General features: G+C 48.9%; 3 protein-coding genes across 3 annotated transcripts in view; 2 read left to right on the forward strand and 1 right to left on the reverse strand.

The window, feature by feature from the left end:
* Positions 1–2,291: 2,291 nt before the first annotated feature.
* Positions 2,292–4,427, forward strand: LOC104080997 (disintegrin and metalloproteinase domain-containing protein 9-like). Its single transcript, XM_009583578.1, has one exon. It carries the CDS (start codon positions 2,292–2,294, stop codon positions 4,425–4,427), a length of 2,136 nt encoding a protein of 711 aa, XP_009581873.1.
* Positions 4,428–6,338: 1,911 nt separating this feature from the next.
* LOC104080998 (disintegrin and metalloproteinase domain-containing protein 20-like) lies at positions 6,339–8,826 on the forward strand. Its single transcript, XM_009583579.1, has 2 exons — positions 6,339–6,941; positions 7,090–8,826. Exons 1-2 carry the CDS (start codon positions 6,339–6,341, stop codon positions 8,824–8,826), a joined length of 2,340 nt encoding a protein of 779 aa, XP_009581874.1.
* Positions 8,827–9,833: 1,007 nt separating this feature from the next.
* TMEM116 (transmembrane protein 116) overlaps positions 9,834–18,769 on the reverse strand; it is a 12,232-nt gene continuing 3,296 nt past the window's right edge. The window contains 9 exon segments of the mRNA XM_009583581.1: positions 9,834–9,876; positions 9,878–10,026; positions 10,573–10,646; positions 10,761–10,905; positions 11,416–11,554; positions 11,638–11,721; positions 12,151–12,200; positions 13,767–13,871; positions 17,882–18,013. Of these exon segments, the coding sequence (XP_009581876.1) occupies positions 9,834–9,876; positions 9,878–10,026; positions 10,573–10,646; positions 10,761–10,905; positions 11,416–11,554; positions 11,638–11,721; positions 12,151–12,200; positions 13,767–13,871; positions 17,882–18,013 (921 nt within the window).

Genomic DNA, 18,769 nt, shown 5'->3' on the forward strand with positions numbered 1-18,769 from the left:
TTTAGAATTTTATTTAAGAGAAAAATCTCTGAAATCATTTGACCTTTCCAAAATTTTATGTATATCTGACTTCTCCTGTGACTTGATTATTTTAAGCTATATATATATTAAAAAGTTAGAAGAACTTGACTAGGCAAAAGAGTTTTCAGTTGGAAATAGCAACATGTCAAAGTTTTGCTGTCATTACTTCAGGTTTTTCTTTTGGAAATCTGAGTCTGTCTTCATGCCATGTTTAACTTCTGTGTATTAAAATGTTTTCACTTCTCCTTTTCAGTGTTATCTGTAATATGTTAGTTTATTTTGGATCAGTATTATATTGTAAATATTATGCATTGGTGTATATAAATGATTTTACTAAACTTAAAAGTTACTGGCTGCTTTTGTTTGGTTCCCAAGTCCCCATAGTACAGAAGGGAGGAGGGCCTGGAGGGCACAGCAGCGCGCTTCTCCTGCCAACCACGCTTCTCCTCTCCTCTTCTGCCAGCCCCAGACCTCTCCCGCCATGCTCAGTCCTCCGTCCCGCCTGCCTTACAAATGTGAATAAGCACTTTGCTTTGTATTTTGCAGGAGTGCCGTGAGGCTTTGAAGCGAAAGAATGACTGACAGGCTAGGCTGGATGAAGCCCTAGAAAATGGTGTGCTCTGCCTGGCAACATAACCTGAAACTGCCTCTTTAAAACACTGCTTTCCGTTAGATGGCAGCAGTTACATGCCCAGTGCTACAGGTTAACCCCCCAAGGTCTATAGGATTTTTCTTGTAGCGATGGCTTTGGGCAGTCAGGGAAGGGAGGGATGAGTTGTTCTGTGTTCAATGACATTTCCCCTGTCAGGTATAACAGCTCCTGCGTTCTACCAAGCGTGTTCTTTGGGGCAGGAACTAGGAACCAGTTCCTTTAGGATGACGATCCTTGCAGGCTGCTGTGCTTTGCTGAAGGTGGCTGAGGCAGGGGCTGGACTGGCAACTTGGGAGACGTGGTAGGTGAGAAACAGGTTGGTTTTCATTCAGGCTGGCAGCGCGCTTTGCCAAGGAGCACTGGAGTGTTTCTCCTCACCTCTTAGGCAGTCAGCCCTTCTGAACACAGACTAGTGCCGTCAAGTATGGCACTTGTGCGCTTCCTGGCTCTGGAAATATTTTTATTATCCTCGAGCATGGTTTGACTGGCTTGTTGACAGCAACCAGATAGACCCTTTCAGTACAAAAGTGGCACAAAAAGAGGTGGTGGGACAGCTGTGAGTGCCCCTGTGCACCAGGCCACCTTCTTTGTAAGAGTTAACATCCATCTGCTTGGTACCTTTGGGAAGTTAATAGTGTGTTGGATGGTGAGTGACTGTCAGAGCATCCATAGCGTTGGAAAGGGGAGCGAGAGAACAATTTCCAAGCATCCTGGGAGTATTTAAGAGTGCTTGTAGCTGGTTTGGCTGCCTATAGAAGTGGGACAAGAAAAGACTCTCCCCTACTCATAGAAGGCCCAAAGAATACCTCTCCCTTTCCAGCAAGAAAACTCCCCTCAAATAGTTAAAAGTCAGTGACGTGCTCAAGCTGAGTGAGGAGCCCTGCAAGGATAGCTGTCAACAGACACTGAAGGCTCTCACCACTGCAGCTGAAGGTCCCATTAGCAACCAAATCGTTGTTTCCCTGGTAATCTTCTATTGCTTTCCACTTATCAAGGCTTAATCCCCTTTTAAACAAATTGCTGTAGCAGCACTGGCTCATCATGCTCTTAGCAAATGGGGTCAGTCCAAGTAGGGTGCAGCAGGCTCTTAGCGATGAGCCAGGGCGTATTTAATGCGATGCCGCTCCTGCCTGTGCCGCTGTCGGGGAGGCTGCACCGGTGCTGGGGGCGTGGGTCCCATCCTCCCTGTGGAATGTTTGCATTCAAAGCAGGGCCAGAGAAACGGTCACCCCTCGGGCCCTTCCATTCCAGTCCCAAGAGCAGCTTTCCCCCGGCTTCCCACCCCGTGCTGGGGCTTTCCTGGCGCTGCTTTGCTCTGTTGCAGTTGGATGGCTGACTGGCCCCTGGCGTGTCCTACCTCCCTGGTGGACAGGTAGCCGAGGAAGAGCTTGGAAAAGGCATGTTGGATGAAGGGAGCAGGAGGCTTGAGCCTGGCTGCAGGTTGAGCGTGAAGAAGAGGACAGACCCCGAGGGATGATGTCCTGGTGGTGAGAAGGAATCTTTGCTGCTGAGTTAAAGGCTTTTCTGATGTCTTATCGTCTGCGTTTTTCTCTCTTTTTCTCCAGCCTGGGAGGAAGTGACCATGGCTCCAAGCCGGACACATCCAAGGTGCGCCCCGATGGGCAGAGGGGTTCTCCTCCTCGGACTGGGCCTCTCCTTCCTGCTCCGGGTGCTCCTGCTGCCCTGCACAGGCAGCAGCCCCCAGCCCTCTTGGGGCTACACAGCCTACGAGATAGTCATTCCAAGGAAACTTGGCCCCAAGGCAGGGAAAGGCAGCCGGGATGAAGTGTCCTATATCATCAGCATTCAGGGGGTAAATTACACGATTCACCTCAGGCAGAAAGACTTTGTAATAAAAAACTTCCCCGTATTCACTCGTGACTCCCAAGGGGAAATTGCAGTCGAACAGCCCCATGTGCCAGCAGATTGCTATTACCACGGCTACGTGGAAGGCATCCTGGACTCCGCGGTGACTCTGACTACCTGCTCTGGGCTGAGAGGACTGCTGCAGATTGGAAACTCAAGCTACAGCATCGAGCCCTTGGCAGCTTCCACCATGTCTGAGCATCTTCTGTTGCAGAGAGAGGAGGCGGTTCCTGGAGCGGTGATGTACAAAATGCCCAGTGAAAGTGGACAATTTCCAGGTCCTGGTACAGCAACAGGGCGGTTCCGGCCCCGGGGGCACACGCGGTATTTGGAGCTCCTTGCCGTGGTGGACAAGAAAGGGTTTGATGCCTTTGGCAGAAGTATAACTAATGTGACACTAGAAGTTATTGAAATAATCAATTTGGTGGATGGACTGTTTTATTCTTTCCACCTTCGTGTTTTGATAACTGCACTAGAGATTTGGGTGGAGAAGAACCCTATCAGTGTTACCAAAAACATAACCGAGGTCCTTCATAATTTTAATCTTTGGCGGAAGCAGCAAAGCCTTACGTACGCTGTGCATGATGTGGGATGTCTATTTGCCTCGATGGACTTTGATAGCGGTATGAGAGCATCACACACAGGTGGCAAATCCAACTTCGCCAGTGCATGTGATAGAAAACGCGCCTCTGCTGTTGTATCGTTTGCAAGACAGCCTTACATGGACACTGCTGTCCATGTCGCTCGTGCGTTAGGGCATGTCCTTGGTATGGAGCATGATGACAGATACTGCAGATGTGGAAACACCTCTAAATGCATCATGAGCGCACACGGCACAGTGAACTATCAATTCAGCAACTGCAGCAAAAAGCACTATTTTCATTTTACAGCATCAGGGCAAGGATTCTGCCTTAATAATGCCCCAAAATCAGTAACGACATTTGCACTGCAGCGCTGCGGGAATGGTGTCCTGGAGGTTGGGGAGGAGTGTGACTGTGGCTCAGAAGCACAGTGTAAATTGGACCTTTGTTGTGACAATACCTGTCAAAAAAAAGGAGGAGCCATTTGCACTTCTGGAGGCTGCTGTAAGAATTGCAAACCTCTTCCAGAAGGAGAAGTGTGTAGGGAGAGTGCTGATCCATGTGACCTGCCCGAGTATTGCAACGGGACGTCTGAGCATTGCCCAGCAGATGTGGCCAAGCAAGATGGGACTGTGTGCGCTGAGGATGGGTACTGTTATTCAGGCAAATGCCAATCTCGCACATTGCAGTGTATGAGTATCTTTGGCAAGGAAGCAAAGCCTGCTCCGCTACCATGTTTCCAGGAGGTGAACATGAAAGGGGATCGGTTTGGCAACTGCTGGGGAGATGGGGGAGATGTCAACTTTCAGAAATGTAAGCTAGAAAATGTCCTGTGTGGGAGGTTGCAGTGTACGAACGTTAGACGTCTACCTCAGCTGGAAGATCACACAACCATCATTCAAACCCCGGTGGGCGATACCTGGTGTTGGGGCACAGACTACCACTTGGGTGCGGGCATTCTGGATGCTGGAGTCATTAAGGATGGCATGCAGTGCGGTGAGAAGAAGATCTGCATTAATCGGACGTGTGTCCCTGAGGAGAAGTACTTGACATCCCGCTGTTCTGCAAAGAGAACGTGCAGAGGAAAAGGCATCTGCAACACTAGAGGAAACTGCCACTGTGACAATGGCTGGGCACCTCCCTACTGCCAGTTTATGGGTTTTGGAGGAAGCATTGACAGTGGGCCTGCACCGGTCACTAAAAAGGGGCTTTTAAAGTTCATCATCGGGATCACTGTAATAACTGTTGCTGTTCTGGCACTCACAGCACTTGTCATTGTGCACGTGAGAAAGCTCAGAGTAACCTAAGCATTGAACAGACTCATCGGATGCTTTTGGTCTGGAGAAGGGGCTCCTGAGGAGGGTCCGAAGGACCAAGAAGAAAACGACAGCTCAAAACCAGCTGAGAGTCAAAACTCCCCTGTGTAGGACTTCACGTTGCAGCAGTGGAAAGCTGGACTCAGTCACTAGATTCAGACTCCAGCTGCAGTGGACTCATGTAAAATTGATCTAGATATAAGTGTAGAGTTAGGGGACTTAGTTTTTATTCTGTAGAATAGCAAAATGAAATTGTTTCACTTGACCTCACTCTGTAAGACAAAAAAAAAGCATTGACAAAAATGACAGGGGCACCTCAGGTTAATTTAAAATCTGCTGCTGGTTTACACTGACAGACACAGGCTGAGCAAGGAGGATCCTGAGAGCCTTTTGCAAGGCAAGAGCAACAGTTGTCTCTCAGCCCAGAGCATGGGGGTCTGCAGCAGCGAGTCCCCCTCGCCACTAAACATGCACTAAACGTTCTTCCCTCTGAGCAAAGAAACTTCTGGGTCACAGACCCTCCACTACGGCTCAGAGGAAGGGGTTCAAACTGTCCACACCACTGTATAGGACTCTGTCTCCACACCCTATAGCCACCTCCTCCGGAGCCAGGGTCCCAAGTGGAGTGCCCACCTTTGAGCCCTGGGTGTACCTGAGCACCTCCTCTGTGGCACCACAGCCCAGGAACAAACATGAGCTGCTGAAAACATCAGGCAGTGTTAAGTGGGAGACAGGAGGAGGGAAGAAAGGGCTCTGAGGCTTGATTACAGGAGAAAAAGATGTGGAGTGTATCTGGAAGGAAATAAGGAAAGAAGAGGGGAAAAAAATTCATTACCACTCACATCGGTGGCCTCTGTGAAAAGCAGAAAGCTGGCAGGATCACATGGACAGGAGCTTGCAGGAAGGCTTTGAGCAGGTAAAGAAACTGTCGGCAGCATCTGATCCCTGCCAGGCTGAGCTGACAAAAAAGCCAGGCTGCTGCGGTGTCAGCGCAAGCTGGGAGCAGCGGGCGCAGGAGCAGCACTGAAGCAGAACAGAGATGGTTTAAAAAAAAAAAAAAAAAAAAAAAAAAGTCATTTCAGCACTTCCTAAAGAAGCAGATGAATGCTGGGGAGCAGGAGTGCTTCGTGCTAGAAGAGGGAATTTACCCCACTGGAATGGGCTATTGCTCAGCTCCAGGTAGACCTGGTTAATGATAAATTCAGCGCTGCAGACATTGCTGCCTGCCGGTGCTCACGTGCAGCTGGCAGCTGGCATGTGTTTGTATGAAATGTGGTTTTCTGTGTATAACAAGCTGTGCCTGACATTCAGCAGCATCCGTGCACGATGAAGAAAAATGTCCAGAGCCCACTGGTTTTCCGACTGGCAAAGAGGCAAGGCAATGGCCAAGGGGCATCAAGATTTGTCAAATTAATTTGCTGGGAGAATTTTTATTGTGGTTAATTCTCAAATTCACAAGTTACAGGCAATCTTTGGGCAGGGATCCCCCTTGGGGAGTAGGAGGGGGTGGTGAGGATGCACGGCTCCCCAAATCTCACCAAGTGGCAGGGGAGTGGCTCTGAAGATAACCACAGCTCCCTGGCCATGACGGCCACCCCACAGTGCCCCGGTGAGGGAAGCACAGCGGGGATGGGTGCTTTTCATCCCTGACACCTTCCAGGAGCACTCATGGCTCCCATGCCACGGCCTCGTTCCACCCCGGCCTCGTGTTGCAGCCGGCTGGCAGCACGCTGGCTGGGAGGGGCGGCAGTGCTTCCAGAACCTTCCCAAGGGACGCTGAGGGGAACAGCTGCCCCTCGGGGCAGCGGGGTGGCACGCACCTCTGTCAGGTCCTGTGCCAGCCCTGAGGGGACAGCTCCGGCACGGCCACTGCCTGAGCGCCTCAAGGGAGACAGGGTCAAGATGTCCGTGCAAGGGATGGCAGGGCCCTCCCCAAGCTGTCTTACCGCCATTTTGAAGGTGTTGGTGATGAGACGGCTCCAGGCACATCATGGCGGCCGGGGGAAAGCCCTGCTCCTCATGCTGGGGGTCTGGGCAGCATTGGTGGCATCTCTCCTCCCTGGGGCAGGCAGCCATCGTCCACCGCCGGGCTACGCTGTCCATGAAATAGTCCGGCCAAGGAAACTGCCCCCCAGGGCGGGAAAAGCCACGGGGGGAGAAATGTCCTACGTCCTCAGGGTGGAGGGAGAGAACCACATCATCCACCTCACGCAGAAGAGAGGACTTCTGGCAAAAAACCTGCCGGTCATCACATACAGCCCCAGTGGGACAAGAGTGGTGGAGCAGCCTCATGTCCCCAAGGAGTGCTTCTACCTGGGCTACGTGGAGGGCAGCCCCAGCTCCCTCGCCACGCTGAGCACCTGCTCGGGTCTGAGGGGGCAGCTGGAAATCGGGAACCTGAGCTATGGCATCGAACCTGTGCCGGGGTCCCTCACCTTCCAGCACCTTCTCTATAGGCGAGAGAAGACCCAGAACGAGCCCTTGATGTGCGGATTGACCGATGAGGTGATCCAAAACCACCCGGGTGGGATGGGAGCTAAAATAGCCTTAGGAAAGCATGACTTGTCTCAGCACACCATGTATGTTGAGATATTTGTCGTGGCGGCGAGAGAAGACCCAGAATGAGCCCTTGATGTGTGGATTGACCGATGAGGTGATCCAAAACCAACCGGGTGGGATGGGAGCTAAAACAGCCTTAGGAAAGCATGACTTGTCTCAGAGACTGAAGAACACCATGTATGTTGAGATATTTGTCGTGGTGGACCACTATCTGTTTTCCTTCCAAGGGAGCAATGAGACCTCGGTGATGCTTCTGGTTACAGATACGATCAATTTATCCGAAACATACTTCTATCCTCTGAAGATTCGCATCTGCCTGATTGGGCTGGAGATCTGGACGCACAGCAACTTCATCAAGTACAGCCAGGATATAGAAGTTGTTCTTAAAAATTTTAACGACTGGGGAAATAGGGATCTTTCTCAGAGGATGAAATACGACATTGCACATTTATTTACTTACATGGACTTCGGACAAATGGCTGGGATGGCATATGTAGGTAGCATCTGCCACCCCGGTTATCAATCAGCTGTTGTCTCACATATACGAAGAGATTTCATCACCTTTTCAATTATTTTTACTCATGAGCTGGGTCACAACCTGGGGATGGAGCACGACAAAAAGGAGTGTGTATGCAGAGAAGCCACCAAGTGCTACATGACGGGACACTTCCTTGACAGCGCCAAGGCTTTCAGCAACTGCAGCAGGCAGAGCTACTTAGATCTGATCGGCAGAGGGGATGGCGACTGCTTGCGCAACATCCCAGAGCGCCACAGACTCTTCTATTTTAAGTATTGTGGCAACAAGGTGATCGATGAGGGAGAGCAGTGTGACTGTGGGGGGCCGCAGGACTGCCGAGGCAATCCCTGCTGTCACCAGAACTGCAGGCTGAAGCCAGGGGCCGTCTGCTCCATTGGGCAATGCTGTCAGAAATGCCACTTTCGTGCTGCAGGACACAAGTGCAGGTCGGAGGCGGACGAGTGCGACTTGCCTGAATATTGCAATGGGTCTTCCGAGTGGTGCCCGGAGGATCTGCACGTGCACGATGGGACGCCATGCAGCGACAATGGCTACTGCCACCGCGGGAAATGCGCGACCTATGACAACCTGTGCCGAAAAGTCTTTGGGAAGGAAGCTCGGGGTGCTCCAGAAAGTTGCTTCAAAAAGCAGAACGTAAAAGGGGATCGATTTGGCAACTGTGGCGGCGATGGGACTGAAGTTGCTTTTGTGGGTTGTAAACCCCAAAATGCTCTGTGTGGAAGGCTGCAGTGTGCCAATGTGAAGAGGATACCTGTTCTGGAGGGGTCTGAAACCATCATTCAGATGCCAGGGCCCGAGGGTTGGTGCTGGGGCACAGCCTACCAGGCCAGCATCGATATACCTGATATCGGAGGAGGGCTTGATGGCACCAGATGTGGGCCAAAAAAGATCTGTATTAACAAGACATGCACAGATGCCATGGTCAGGACGAAGTGCAACGGGAAGGTTTTGTGCGGGGGGAAAGGGGTTTGCAACAACCTCGAACACTGCCACTGCGAAGCTGGCTGGGCTCCTCCGAACTGCCAGTTCCATGGCCTGGGAGGGAGCGTGGACAGCGGCCCTCCACCGCCTCTCATGATGACCATGGTGGAGGTTGTCCAAAATAAAGTGTTTGGGATGGTAATTGGGATCACAGTTCCCATTGCCCTTGTTCTGATTGCTCTCCTCATTGCTGTAACCAAATACAGAAAGGCAATAGCTGCGTTTTTCAGTACAAGTTTAGCCACAGAGAGAAGCGAGACTCCTGCAGATGAGGAGCAGAGTATGGAAGAAAAAGAAGATGATTATGTTTAAAAAAACATGAAAGCAGTGGGAAACCCACCAGCTGAGGTTTGGAAAGGACTGCAGGCCCTGTGGGTATGCCCTTGAAGCTGGACAGCTAGTCCCAGGAGATTTTGCATAAAGTGATTTACACAGCGTAACTGTGTAAACTGTATGAAAGTTAATGACACAGAACTTGAGTATTTCCTCTTCTTGTATTACCTACTATGTAAATAATTTTTGGTTGGACCCAGAAAGTGAAGCTGTTAGAACATAAAGAGTGTAAAAGTTAGAGAGTGGTTTTCAATGCAGCTAAAGATCTCTTTTATAGAATGGTGGCACCTTAGTGAATAATTCACTTCGGCATCTAGAAGAGCATAGACAGATTCATGTGAAGTCCTGCTCACCTGGTTCAGGAGAGATGCTCCACCGGGTCGAAGAAGCTTATTTTTCTGAGTATTGTAGCTGAGCAGAAGTTGGCATGAAGAACAGCAGGGAAATGTGCAAAAAGTCGAGGCACAGAAGTGAGCGCTGATTTTTTTTATGCTACTTTGTAATTTTTGATTCCTTGCAGTTGTCTGTTAGTATGGTACCTCTTCTTATTTTTATAGTGAATTAAAAGTCAGAGATTGAAAAATATTCACCTTTGCTTTACTGTTAATTTGTAATGGCAAATACTTAGAGAAGTAAAACATCCTTTGACCACCTACCCTCAAAGGAGCTGTACCAGATCTCTGAGCTGTTACATATAATTTGCTGCGTTTCTAGAAATATGACCATACGGAGAAAGTCTGTACTAAAGATTTACCGTGTTTAAAGAATCCATTTACAATCCATACAAACCTGTAAAATAAATAACTATCTTCACTGAAGTGTCTGTCTCCGACAGCTCTGCTCAGGCTTCTCCAGCACTACAGCTAACTTTGCCGCTGACAAGACAGTTCGCAGCAGACAGCCTGATACTGGGTCTGGCTGACATGGCTAAAACACGACGAGGTCTTCTTAGGACGCTGCCTGTTCTCCTTCGAGGCAGGGATTCATCAGAGCAGGGTGGACGTGGACCCCTCTCTGCCCGGTGAGGAGCGTGCTGTCGTAGAACTTCTTCTGGGAGCGCAAGAGAGGAGTCTGAGTGTCAACGTCCCGGCAGGCGTTGCGTTTGAGGGAGAGGAAGACGTGCTGCGTCCAGCCGTACACGATGCAGTTCAGAAGCCCCTGGGAAGCTGCTGTCAGAGCCTGGGAGAGACCACAGGGGAGATCAGGGCTCTCTTGTCAGCCAGCACTGCACAGCGCTCCGCGGCTCCCTACCAGGCTGTCAAACCCGGCACGTTATGCCAAGCCTCCCACTTCCAGCATGATTTTATCTATCTGCATTCCCATGTGATACAGGAATCTCATGGTTATTTTAATAATCTTTGCTAAATGCTGCCTCAGGCACAGCAAGGAGCTGGACAAGTGTTGTGGAGGAATTGCGTTTGGAGACTTTCACAGAAAGGGAATAAACTAACTGATTTCTGGGGATCCCTTCTAGTCCTATTTTCTACAATTTCCATTGCGCTGTGATTTTGGTTACTGAGACCTTTTCAAGCCTGTGAAAAACATAAAACAACTAACAAAGATCTTTGCCAACCAAAAGCATAAATCAGACTTAGGCTCATACAGCAGTGATCTCTGTGGCTGGAAGGGTGCTTTGTCCAGCAGAGACTAGAAGCAGGCAAACACCAATACGCCTGTTCAAGCAGAGAAGGCAAACCATAGGAGGTTGCAGAGGAAGACATTTACCTGTAGAATTAGAAGAGCCATGTAGATTTTGCTGTTTGTTGAAACAGTCAGCTTCAGTATTCCAAGCAGGACAGCTGTGAAAAGGGACGGACAAGAGGGTATTGCTTTAATCCCACCTTTTCTGAGTTTCATTGCCAGGCACTATATCCTAGGGAAATACTGTGAGAATAACTCAGCTTTCTGCTAACCTGGGGCCCAGCAGCAGAAGAATGCGACGGGGTAAAAAACCACTCGTTGTTCCACCATCTTAATCATGGCCCACTGCTGATCCCCCAGGAATCCTGTGGAGTTTACGAACCTTTTGTACAAACCTCGGGCTTGACTGAGTATAACCTAAAAAAGAACAAGCATATAGGGTTGTTTGTACTTTGTGCACATGCTCTGATCTGGCTTGTTCATCTAGGACAGAGTACCCCATGGTTTTTTTAGCCAAAACCTCATTTCGATCTATCAAACCTTTTCATGCAACAGTGTGCTCCCTGGGGGAAAGCAGTTGCTTTGTACGTGACCTTTTCTGAACTGAAGACTCTGAATTGAGTTGGGCTTTTGTTGACCCATGCAGTAGGTGATCTCTGCTGCCACGCTCTGAGCCTTCTCTACCTGCCAAATCCTTTTTGGGATGGGTTGACGGAACACAGGACTCCAGATGGATTTATATGGTGGCACAATGCTATTCTCTCTCCCCTACCGCTCCTTCCAAAAGGGAAGCAGCACCACACAGGTCTTCCCCTGACATTGCCTGGCCTCTGGTACCATCCAAGCAAAGATGTAAAGATGAAAAGGGAAAATCTCACACTGATCATTTGGGTGCAATGGCTAGTGTGCAAGGACTATGTTTCTTACCAGAATGGCTATGAAGCTAATCAGAAAGAAAATGAGGAAGACCCCAATGCCATAGAAATGCATCGCACGGCAAACAGAGCCACTCAGGGTTTGCGGCTCGTTGGTGGGCATGGCTATTTCCGTGTGCATCAAGAGACATCTGTGGGGAGAAAGGGAAGAGCCTGAGCTCCTGCCGTGACTCATAAGCAGTGGGGCTGTTTCAGAGAGACGCGTGAAGCTTACCCATGCTTCTGGCTGAAGTTCTGGTAGCAATTATTGCTGTTTCCCAGGCAAAACACGGGCACCATGAGAAAAAAAGGGATCAGGCTAAGAGGAGAAAGGACAACAGCAGAGTTATTAGTTATTGCACTGCACTGCTCCCATCCCAAACCAAACACTGCTTGGTTTTTTTCCTGTCACTATAGAGGACTTAAAAATTGTTTTTATTGACACTGCTCTGGAAGAGTATTTTACCAGCTTTACTAACTTCTGCACTTTCATTCATGCAGGCAATACATTAGTAAAGGGAGCACTTTCTGAAAAACTACATATAGTTAATTTACTTATAACCAACTTGGTTGGAGAAAGACCCTTACATCCAAAACCTCTTACTCTGAGTTTGTTAGGTCACTCTGCTGTTACTGACGAGCTTTACAGGTTTTAGTAAAACTTGCTTCAAAATAAGCAGGAAGCAGAGATCAGTACACTACAGTTTACCAAAACCACATCATTCTGCCAGAGAGAATTAAATCTTACCTAGACAAGATCGTTGCTATTCGGCCAATGCAACTCACATAATCTACAACCTGCAAAATCCAAAGAGCTTAATTAAACGATCGTTGCAGTACAGCCACTGGTTCACAGGAACCAGCTCTCAGGGAGCACGTCAGCAGCTAAGGGTTCTTCAAATACTGATTAATCCCCAGACCAAGCACAAATGTTTGTTTCCACTTTGCACTGAATCAACACCGCCGAGTTCAGTCTGTGCTGATTTGCAACAGAAACAACCGATACTTCCACCCGCTTACTGCCTTGTTCTCCTTCCAGACTAGAGGATTTGAGAAGGGAACTTGGAACTGGACAAGGAGCAGACACTTGATGAGCTCTCTGGTGTAACTTACTCATTTTTTGTACTGCTTACTCACTTAACCTGGCCCTGTTGCTCAGAAACTTCATGTTCTGTTGAAGAAATGCAGGCAATTTGGAGTGTCCTGGAATCTGCTCAGCAGGAAATGTGCTTTGGCAGCTGGCATCCACACACCAGCTATGACAATACAACGTGGGCACAGCTGTAGTGGTGGGGAATTATGGTAGGTGGTGTGTTTTGAATGGATGTTTCCTTTCTTTGTTTCCAACAAGAAGGAAACCAGTCCTACAAGTGGATCCAAACCCTATGGACTAGAGCCCTTGAAATATAGACCGATCTGCCCAGCCTGCTGCTCCCGAACCGACAGATGGAATATCTGGGATACAAAGTTTGCTGTGCACAGCAAACGTCTGGGGAAGAAAAAGGCTATATACGGAAATGGGGCCGATGGGTTCAATGGGAAGAGCTGCATAAGGAATCTGTCATCTTGCAGCAATATGTCAGGAGCAGCACAGGGGTTATGGCGATGGCGGTGCCTCACTGTTTAGCCAGGTGTGAGGAATGAAACAACTGCAAGGAGAGATTTTAGTCATGCGGTATGTGAAGTGTTTGTTTAGCCTACAACGCAGAGAGTATTTTTCTGAGTACTATGTCCTTGTTCCTCGGTTCCCAGCGATTACACTGGTTCCCCAAAGGGCTTTTGTAAAGGCCAGCGATGATGAAGTGAGGACTGGCCACTGTTCACAGAGCCAACTGGTCCTTTTATCACTAGCTCACTTCCGTCACACCTCTTATCTCAAACTCTTGCAATACTTACTGACGCTCTCGAATGCTGTATGACACCTGGGAAGGACAGAAATTGTCAGTTCTCAGTTCCAGGCTGTCCAGGCACCCCCTGCTTTCCTGTCCCCTCTGCCGTGCACTGGCAGAAAGCAGTGCCAGCAACAAATCATTCAGCTGGTGCAAACTGCTGTTCTTCTAACTGCAGAAGAACTTCACCAATACCCAGTCCTGAGCTTTCTCTGCTCCGAGATGTACACTGCCATTGGCCTTTGCCTGCTTTGGTCTTGCAAGCCTAATCTTTCACTGAGATCCTACAGCAGACCTAGCTGTAACTCTGCTGACCTCAGTGGGCAAGATATGTCAATTCACACAGCCATGGGGCAGAAGTGCCTTCAAAGTCCTTGCGGTGAGATAACTGTTACGAATGCACCTCCTAAACGCCACCACAACCCCACAGTTAGACCTTGGTACCCAACAGTTGTTGCACATCAGTCCTACTCACCTGGGGGGGCATCCTGTGAAGGTTCTGATTGTATTTCATCTTTAGGTCCATGTACAGATGCCAGGTGTAGTTGACAGTGTATAGAAAAGATGCCACATAGAATATCTGAGAAATACAAAAAGACAGAATTTCAGTCCTATAATAATAGTTCCTGTAGCACTTTTAGTTCACCGCTGATGAGCCCAAAGCCCGTGGGCCAGAGGCAGGATACTAAACAGGGTAGTGGACTGCCAAAGGTGAGGGTCCCTGCAGAGCCCCTGTGCTCATGTCTACTGGGTTGCAGTGGGACACCAACTGGGAAGAGCCAGCTGGAGGAGGGGTTCCCACGTTAGACTGCACAAAGGCAGCTTCACTTTGGCCCCAAACCAGGGACAGGAGAACTAATGACAGCAGACTGTCTTAAAAATACAAATCTTTGTGACTTGGCTCAAATTCTGGCAACAAAGGGTTCAAAAGCACTTTGACCCTTTCTATGCTACATCCATTAGGAAACACAACACAGATGCGGCACTTAGATTTGCTTCTCACATAATGAGCTTGGGTTAAACCATGACAGCTCACTACACAGCAAGTTCGCGGAAACAGAAAACAATAGTATATTTAAAGAGGAAAGTGGGGGCAGCGAATATCCGCACTAAGCCTGAGTTAACATCCCAAGAGCCCTTTTCTCTCCATGGGAAAAAGGAGGAAATAAAAGATCAGAACACTGTTTCCCATGGAGAGTTTCACAGCCCTTGATTCCAGCTTGAGATGAGACCAAATATCTAAAATTTCCTGTAAAAACCCCCAAATCTTTCTTGCATTTGTTTCTGAATCCATGGTTGCTCCAGGCAGTCAAGTATAAACAGTGCTGCCTAATCATACTATATATATGCGTGTGCTGTGTTTGTTACAGGAAACACATGCTTCAGTAGCAAAGGCAAAGAGGAAGGGCTGGACAAGTAAAATTTTCTGTGGATTTGCTATCCTTTGCCAAAGAGGCAAGAAGCACAGGTTTACCGCCCTGGTATCATCTAAGTCTGGGAAAGTTATCACTAAGTAAACTTGCTCTCCTTCACCAAGATTGCAAATGCTTTTGGCTGAATCAAGAGGCTGAGTCCAAGGGGCTGCTACACTGCAGCAGGAACATTACAGTGACTTTCCAGCTCATTAAACAAGGTTTAATGAGGGTTTGTTGCCCTTCTTCAATTACTTCCAGGGAAGGTCATCAAAACAGTCCACAAAGATCGTTCTCTTGCACTTCAGAATGCCTCAGAGAGGCTCACAAAATGTCAGCACTGCCTTCTTTTTTGGAAGAGGGAACCAAAAGCCACTTGTGAAGTTGCCAGCAGAAAGCGAAGGGAGTTCTGCTCTCCCAAGCCCCAGCTTCGGGGCTGTGGACAGTCCTGGAGCGCTCACCATAAGGAGATAAAGCAGGGGCTGGGAGACATGAGAGTCCCTCATTATAACACTTCTGTGTCTCCCCATTGTGCTCACCAGCGTGAGCGGAGCCTGCCAGGACATTATTAGGCCACTGGAACTGAACTGGAAGAATGTGGGGGAATTGTGCAATTATAACCACAATCTCTATTCTGGACTTTATTGTTGTAACGCAAAGGCAAGGCAGGGAGGGAGGAGAGAACAAAGTCAAGGGACAGCAGAAGGGAGCAGTATTTACATTTAATATCAACCAAGAGTCTGGGGCTGAAACAGGGAAAGTCCAAGAAACAAAGCAATCTCCTCCTTTTCGACACAGTATGGATGTTATGGGAGTTCCATCTGCTGCAACATCAGCCCTTGGTGATAAAATGATGGTAAACAGGCTGAATAAGGCAAAATATTGTCCTGCTCCTGTCTCAGTCCCTTGAGACAACCACATCACATGGACTGTGATTGAGTTTCTCCAAAGGCTGCCATCTGCGAACACCACTGCTGAGCAGTCCTGAGCCTGTCCTCACCCTTGTCGTTCAGTGCATTTTACATCTTCTAGGTGTTTGTGTGCAAAGAAGCCGCACGTGTTTATGAGACACCCAGAAATGCAACCCTTCCGAGACTTCTCCGCTCAGCATGGGCAGAATGGGGTCAAGAGACATTTACTCATTTCGTTCGGTTACAGATCACTTATGCTCTGCAGAAGCTGCTGGTTAAACCTGTTACTGGCTCCTATTTACACACAAGGTGTTCCCACCATGCAAGGGCATTGCTGGGTGTTTAGTACGGTGTCCTGCACCGTGTCACGTGCACCATGCAGGCACGGTTGCTATGGCAAGTTGCTCCGTTTGTTTTAATTTCTCCCAGAGCAAACAGCAGCGACAGCTCTTGCCAGATGCAAGCCGGCTCTGCCACCCTGGCAGTCCTCCTGCCGGGGGTGGTCTGCTGGTGGCATGCAGGAGAGGAGCCCAGCGACCCTATGGCCGAGGTCGCGATGTGGCAGGCACCCTGCACACCCCACCACAGCACCCTGACTGTCCCCCGTGGGGTGAGGCAAAAGCAAGTCCTGTAAGGACTCACCAAGGCCAGCTCTGCCTACTCACGCTGCCTTTCCCAGTGCGAAAGTAAAGCTCCCACCTTGCCCCCATCCCTTGCTGGTGTCCCTGAGAAGCATGGCCACAGATAGGAAAAGCAAGGGCAGAAAAGAGTCAGAAATGCACGGCAGCATAGCACGCTCCCAGTGTCTCCACTGAGACATGATGGTGTGTTGTCTATATCCAACCTACGTCTCCTCCAGCAGTGCAACCTGTCTTCTCCAGGCCATAAAAAGATCACACCAGCATTAAGAAATGTTCTCCAGGCAAAGCTGCAAGGGAAACAGCTCAGAAATGCCTTCAGTCCCGCATGCTCCTTCCACCTTCCGGCTCTGAAAAGCGTCTCCCTAGCTGTTCTCATTTTCCCCTGTACCATCATCTAAAAAACATCCTTGATACTGTTCTGCATCATTCCCAAGTGGCCAAGTTACCCACATCCCACTGTTTCCTCTCTCGACTTGAACATACTGCAGTGCTTCCACAGCAGCACAGGGGAGCTAGAGAAACCAGAGATAAGCCAGGAGTGGAAAAATTGCTCTCGCCATCATGAGTATTACGGTTTTACCCACAAGAACAGCTGTTGAAACAGCCCTGGGCTTCAGGCAGCCGTTCCCAGACACACAAAACGTGAGCGCTTCCATACCGCACACGCAGCTACTTCCCTGCTCTCTCCGAGGTATGTGGAGAGCCTCTTCAGCTTCAGACGCTGCTCCTCAGCGAGGAACATTTCAGTTCCCATCTGTGGGTACCATCACGCTCCCGGGGAGCTGCCTGAGTCCACAAAACACACATCAAGGCTCCCGACAGCTACTTGCTCTTCCCAGTCACGTTTTTGTGAGTCCTTTAAAAGGAAACTGTTAAGCCCAGAGATCACTGCTTGTGAACCACCACCCTGGCCCAAGCTTGGCCGTACCCCGCAGAGTTTTTCGAGAGCAGTGATTTGCAAAGCCTAATGCTGAAATGGGAACTTGGTGAGACAAAAGCAAACTGTCAGGAAAACGGTATTTCACTCACTCCACTCCAATTAGTCTCCAGCACACAAAATCAGCTGGAAAGCAGCCGAATCGCTGGGGCACGGGACTGAGCTTGTGCTGACGGAGCAGCCCCCGAGCATCCTTGGGACTGTTTGAGAGAGGATAGGGCCAGGTCAGCAAGAGCAGGGCTGTTTATATGAGTAACTTTGTAAGTCTGAGCTCGAGCAAATCGCAGAATATGTCTGTTCCTGCCCAGGATGGAGGAAGCATGAAGAGGAATAGAAAAGCTGCTGTGTGAGAGGCATAGAGATCATCGTCGGCACGGGTCCAAGAGGAAATAGATTAAGACCCATCTACTCACTTTACACAAGCAACCCAAACATGGTAACCACAAAATCCCATGCTCTCTTTGCCTTCCTCATTGCCTCTCACAAACCAGATGTACCTAAATCCAAGCATCGTTATCTCCATTTTACACACAAGGTGAAGAGATCTGATAAGTCAAGTTCACACGAGGAGTCTCTGCCAAAGCCTGTCTAGAAACAGTCCCCCACAGCCACGCTCTGATCACCAGCGGAGCTAATTAAGGCAATGGGTGCAAAGTAACAGCATGAATGGTGATGTCAAGGCTACTCACTTGTCCTGTCGCTTGCAGGTTATAGCAGATGAGATCCTGCTTGGAGGTTGGCGTGCTATAGAGAAGCGCCCCAGCGAGCCAGCACATGCCCAGAAATAGGTCGGAGAGGCTCAGGTAGAAAAGTGGACGAACCTGGGAAAAGTGAAATTGGTCAGCAGGTCTGAGCGATGGTCAGAACACTCCCACGGCCACCTACAGCAGCGGTTTTGCCCCATCATCTAAATATGCTTTCGTCCCCCAGTTCTTCTGGTAGGGCAGCTCTCCTTGCACACAAAACCCATGCTGATTCTTGCTCTCGGGCTGTTTCAATGCAGATACTTCACTCTAATCACCCTTTCTGCCACTAGCAATGCCCCAGGATCCAAAAGCAGCATCAACTCTTACAGAAAATATCTCAAAGGTTACAATTTTGTTACTGAATGGGACAGGTTGGCAGGGAGAGAAGCAATGTTATTTGTTAAATCAACTGATAAGAGAAATCAAACTTTTGGTAAACACAAGCCCTTCTTCAGGTCTGAAATAACTTGAAACAGACATTTTTCCTATTTCATGTCATTTGAGTTGGTGACTAAGGCTGAATCTATTTTACATGCCAGATTAATTTTCGCTACGAGAGCCACTAGTCTCTCTGCTGCACGCTGCATCTTGCTGGAACAGAGTCGCGTCTCCTCTAATGGCAGTTTCCAGCCCATTTCCAGTTTGCGTGCACTGGCCAAAAGGACTGTAAACACTGTAGGAAAGTATTTGTGCAAAATTCTGGCCAACATTTTCGTTGTTAGAGGGAAAGCAGACACTCTGGAAAAGCAGCCTAATTATCTGCATTCTTAATTGTAGTCTTTGGTACCTAATTTTCAGCATCCTGGAGAGAAAATGATGGCATTTTTTTTT

The sequence above is a fragment of the Fulmarus glacialis genome, unplaced genomic scaffold, assembly GCF_000690835.1.
Source record: "Fulmarus glacialis isolate BGI_N327 unplaced genomic scaffold, ASM69083v1 scaffold3908, whole genome shotgun sequence".
NCBI classification, from domain to species: Eukaryota; Metazoa; Chordata; class Aves; order Procellariiformes; family Procellariidae; genus Fulmarus; species Fulmarus glacialis.

Bases quoted from the DNA above. Each gene is read 5' to 3' on its own strand.
- LOC104080998 (XM_009583579.1), top strand. From the start codon at position 6,339: ATGTCCGTGCAAGGGATGGCAGGGCCCTCCCCAAGCTGTCTTACCGCC. The intron at 6,942-7,089 runs GTGATCCAAAAC...TTGACCGATGAG, and splicing joins TGTGCGGATTGACCGATGAG to GTGATCCAAAACCAACCGGG.
- LOC104080997 (XM_009583578.1), top strand. From the start codon at position 2,292: ATGGGCAGAGGGGTTCTCCTCCTCGGACTGGGCCTCTCCTTCCTGCTC.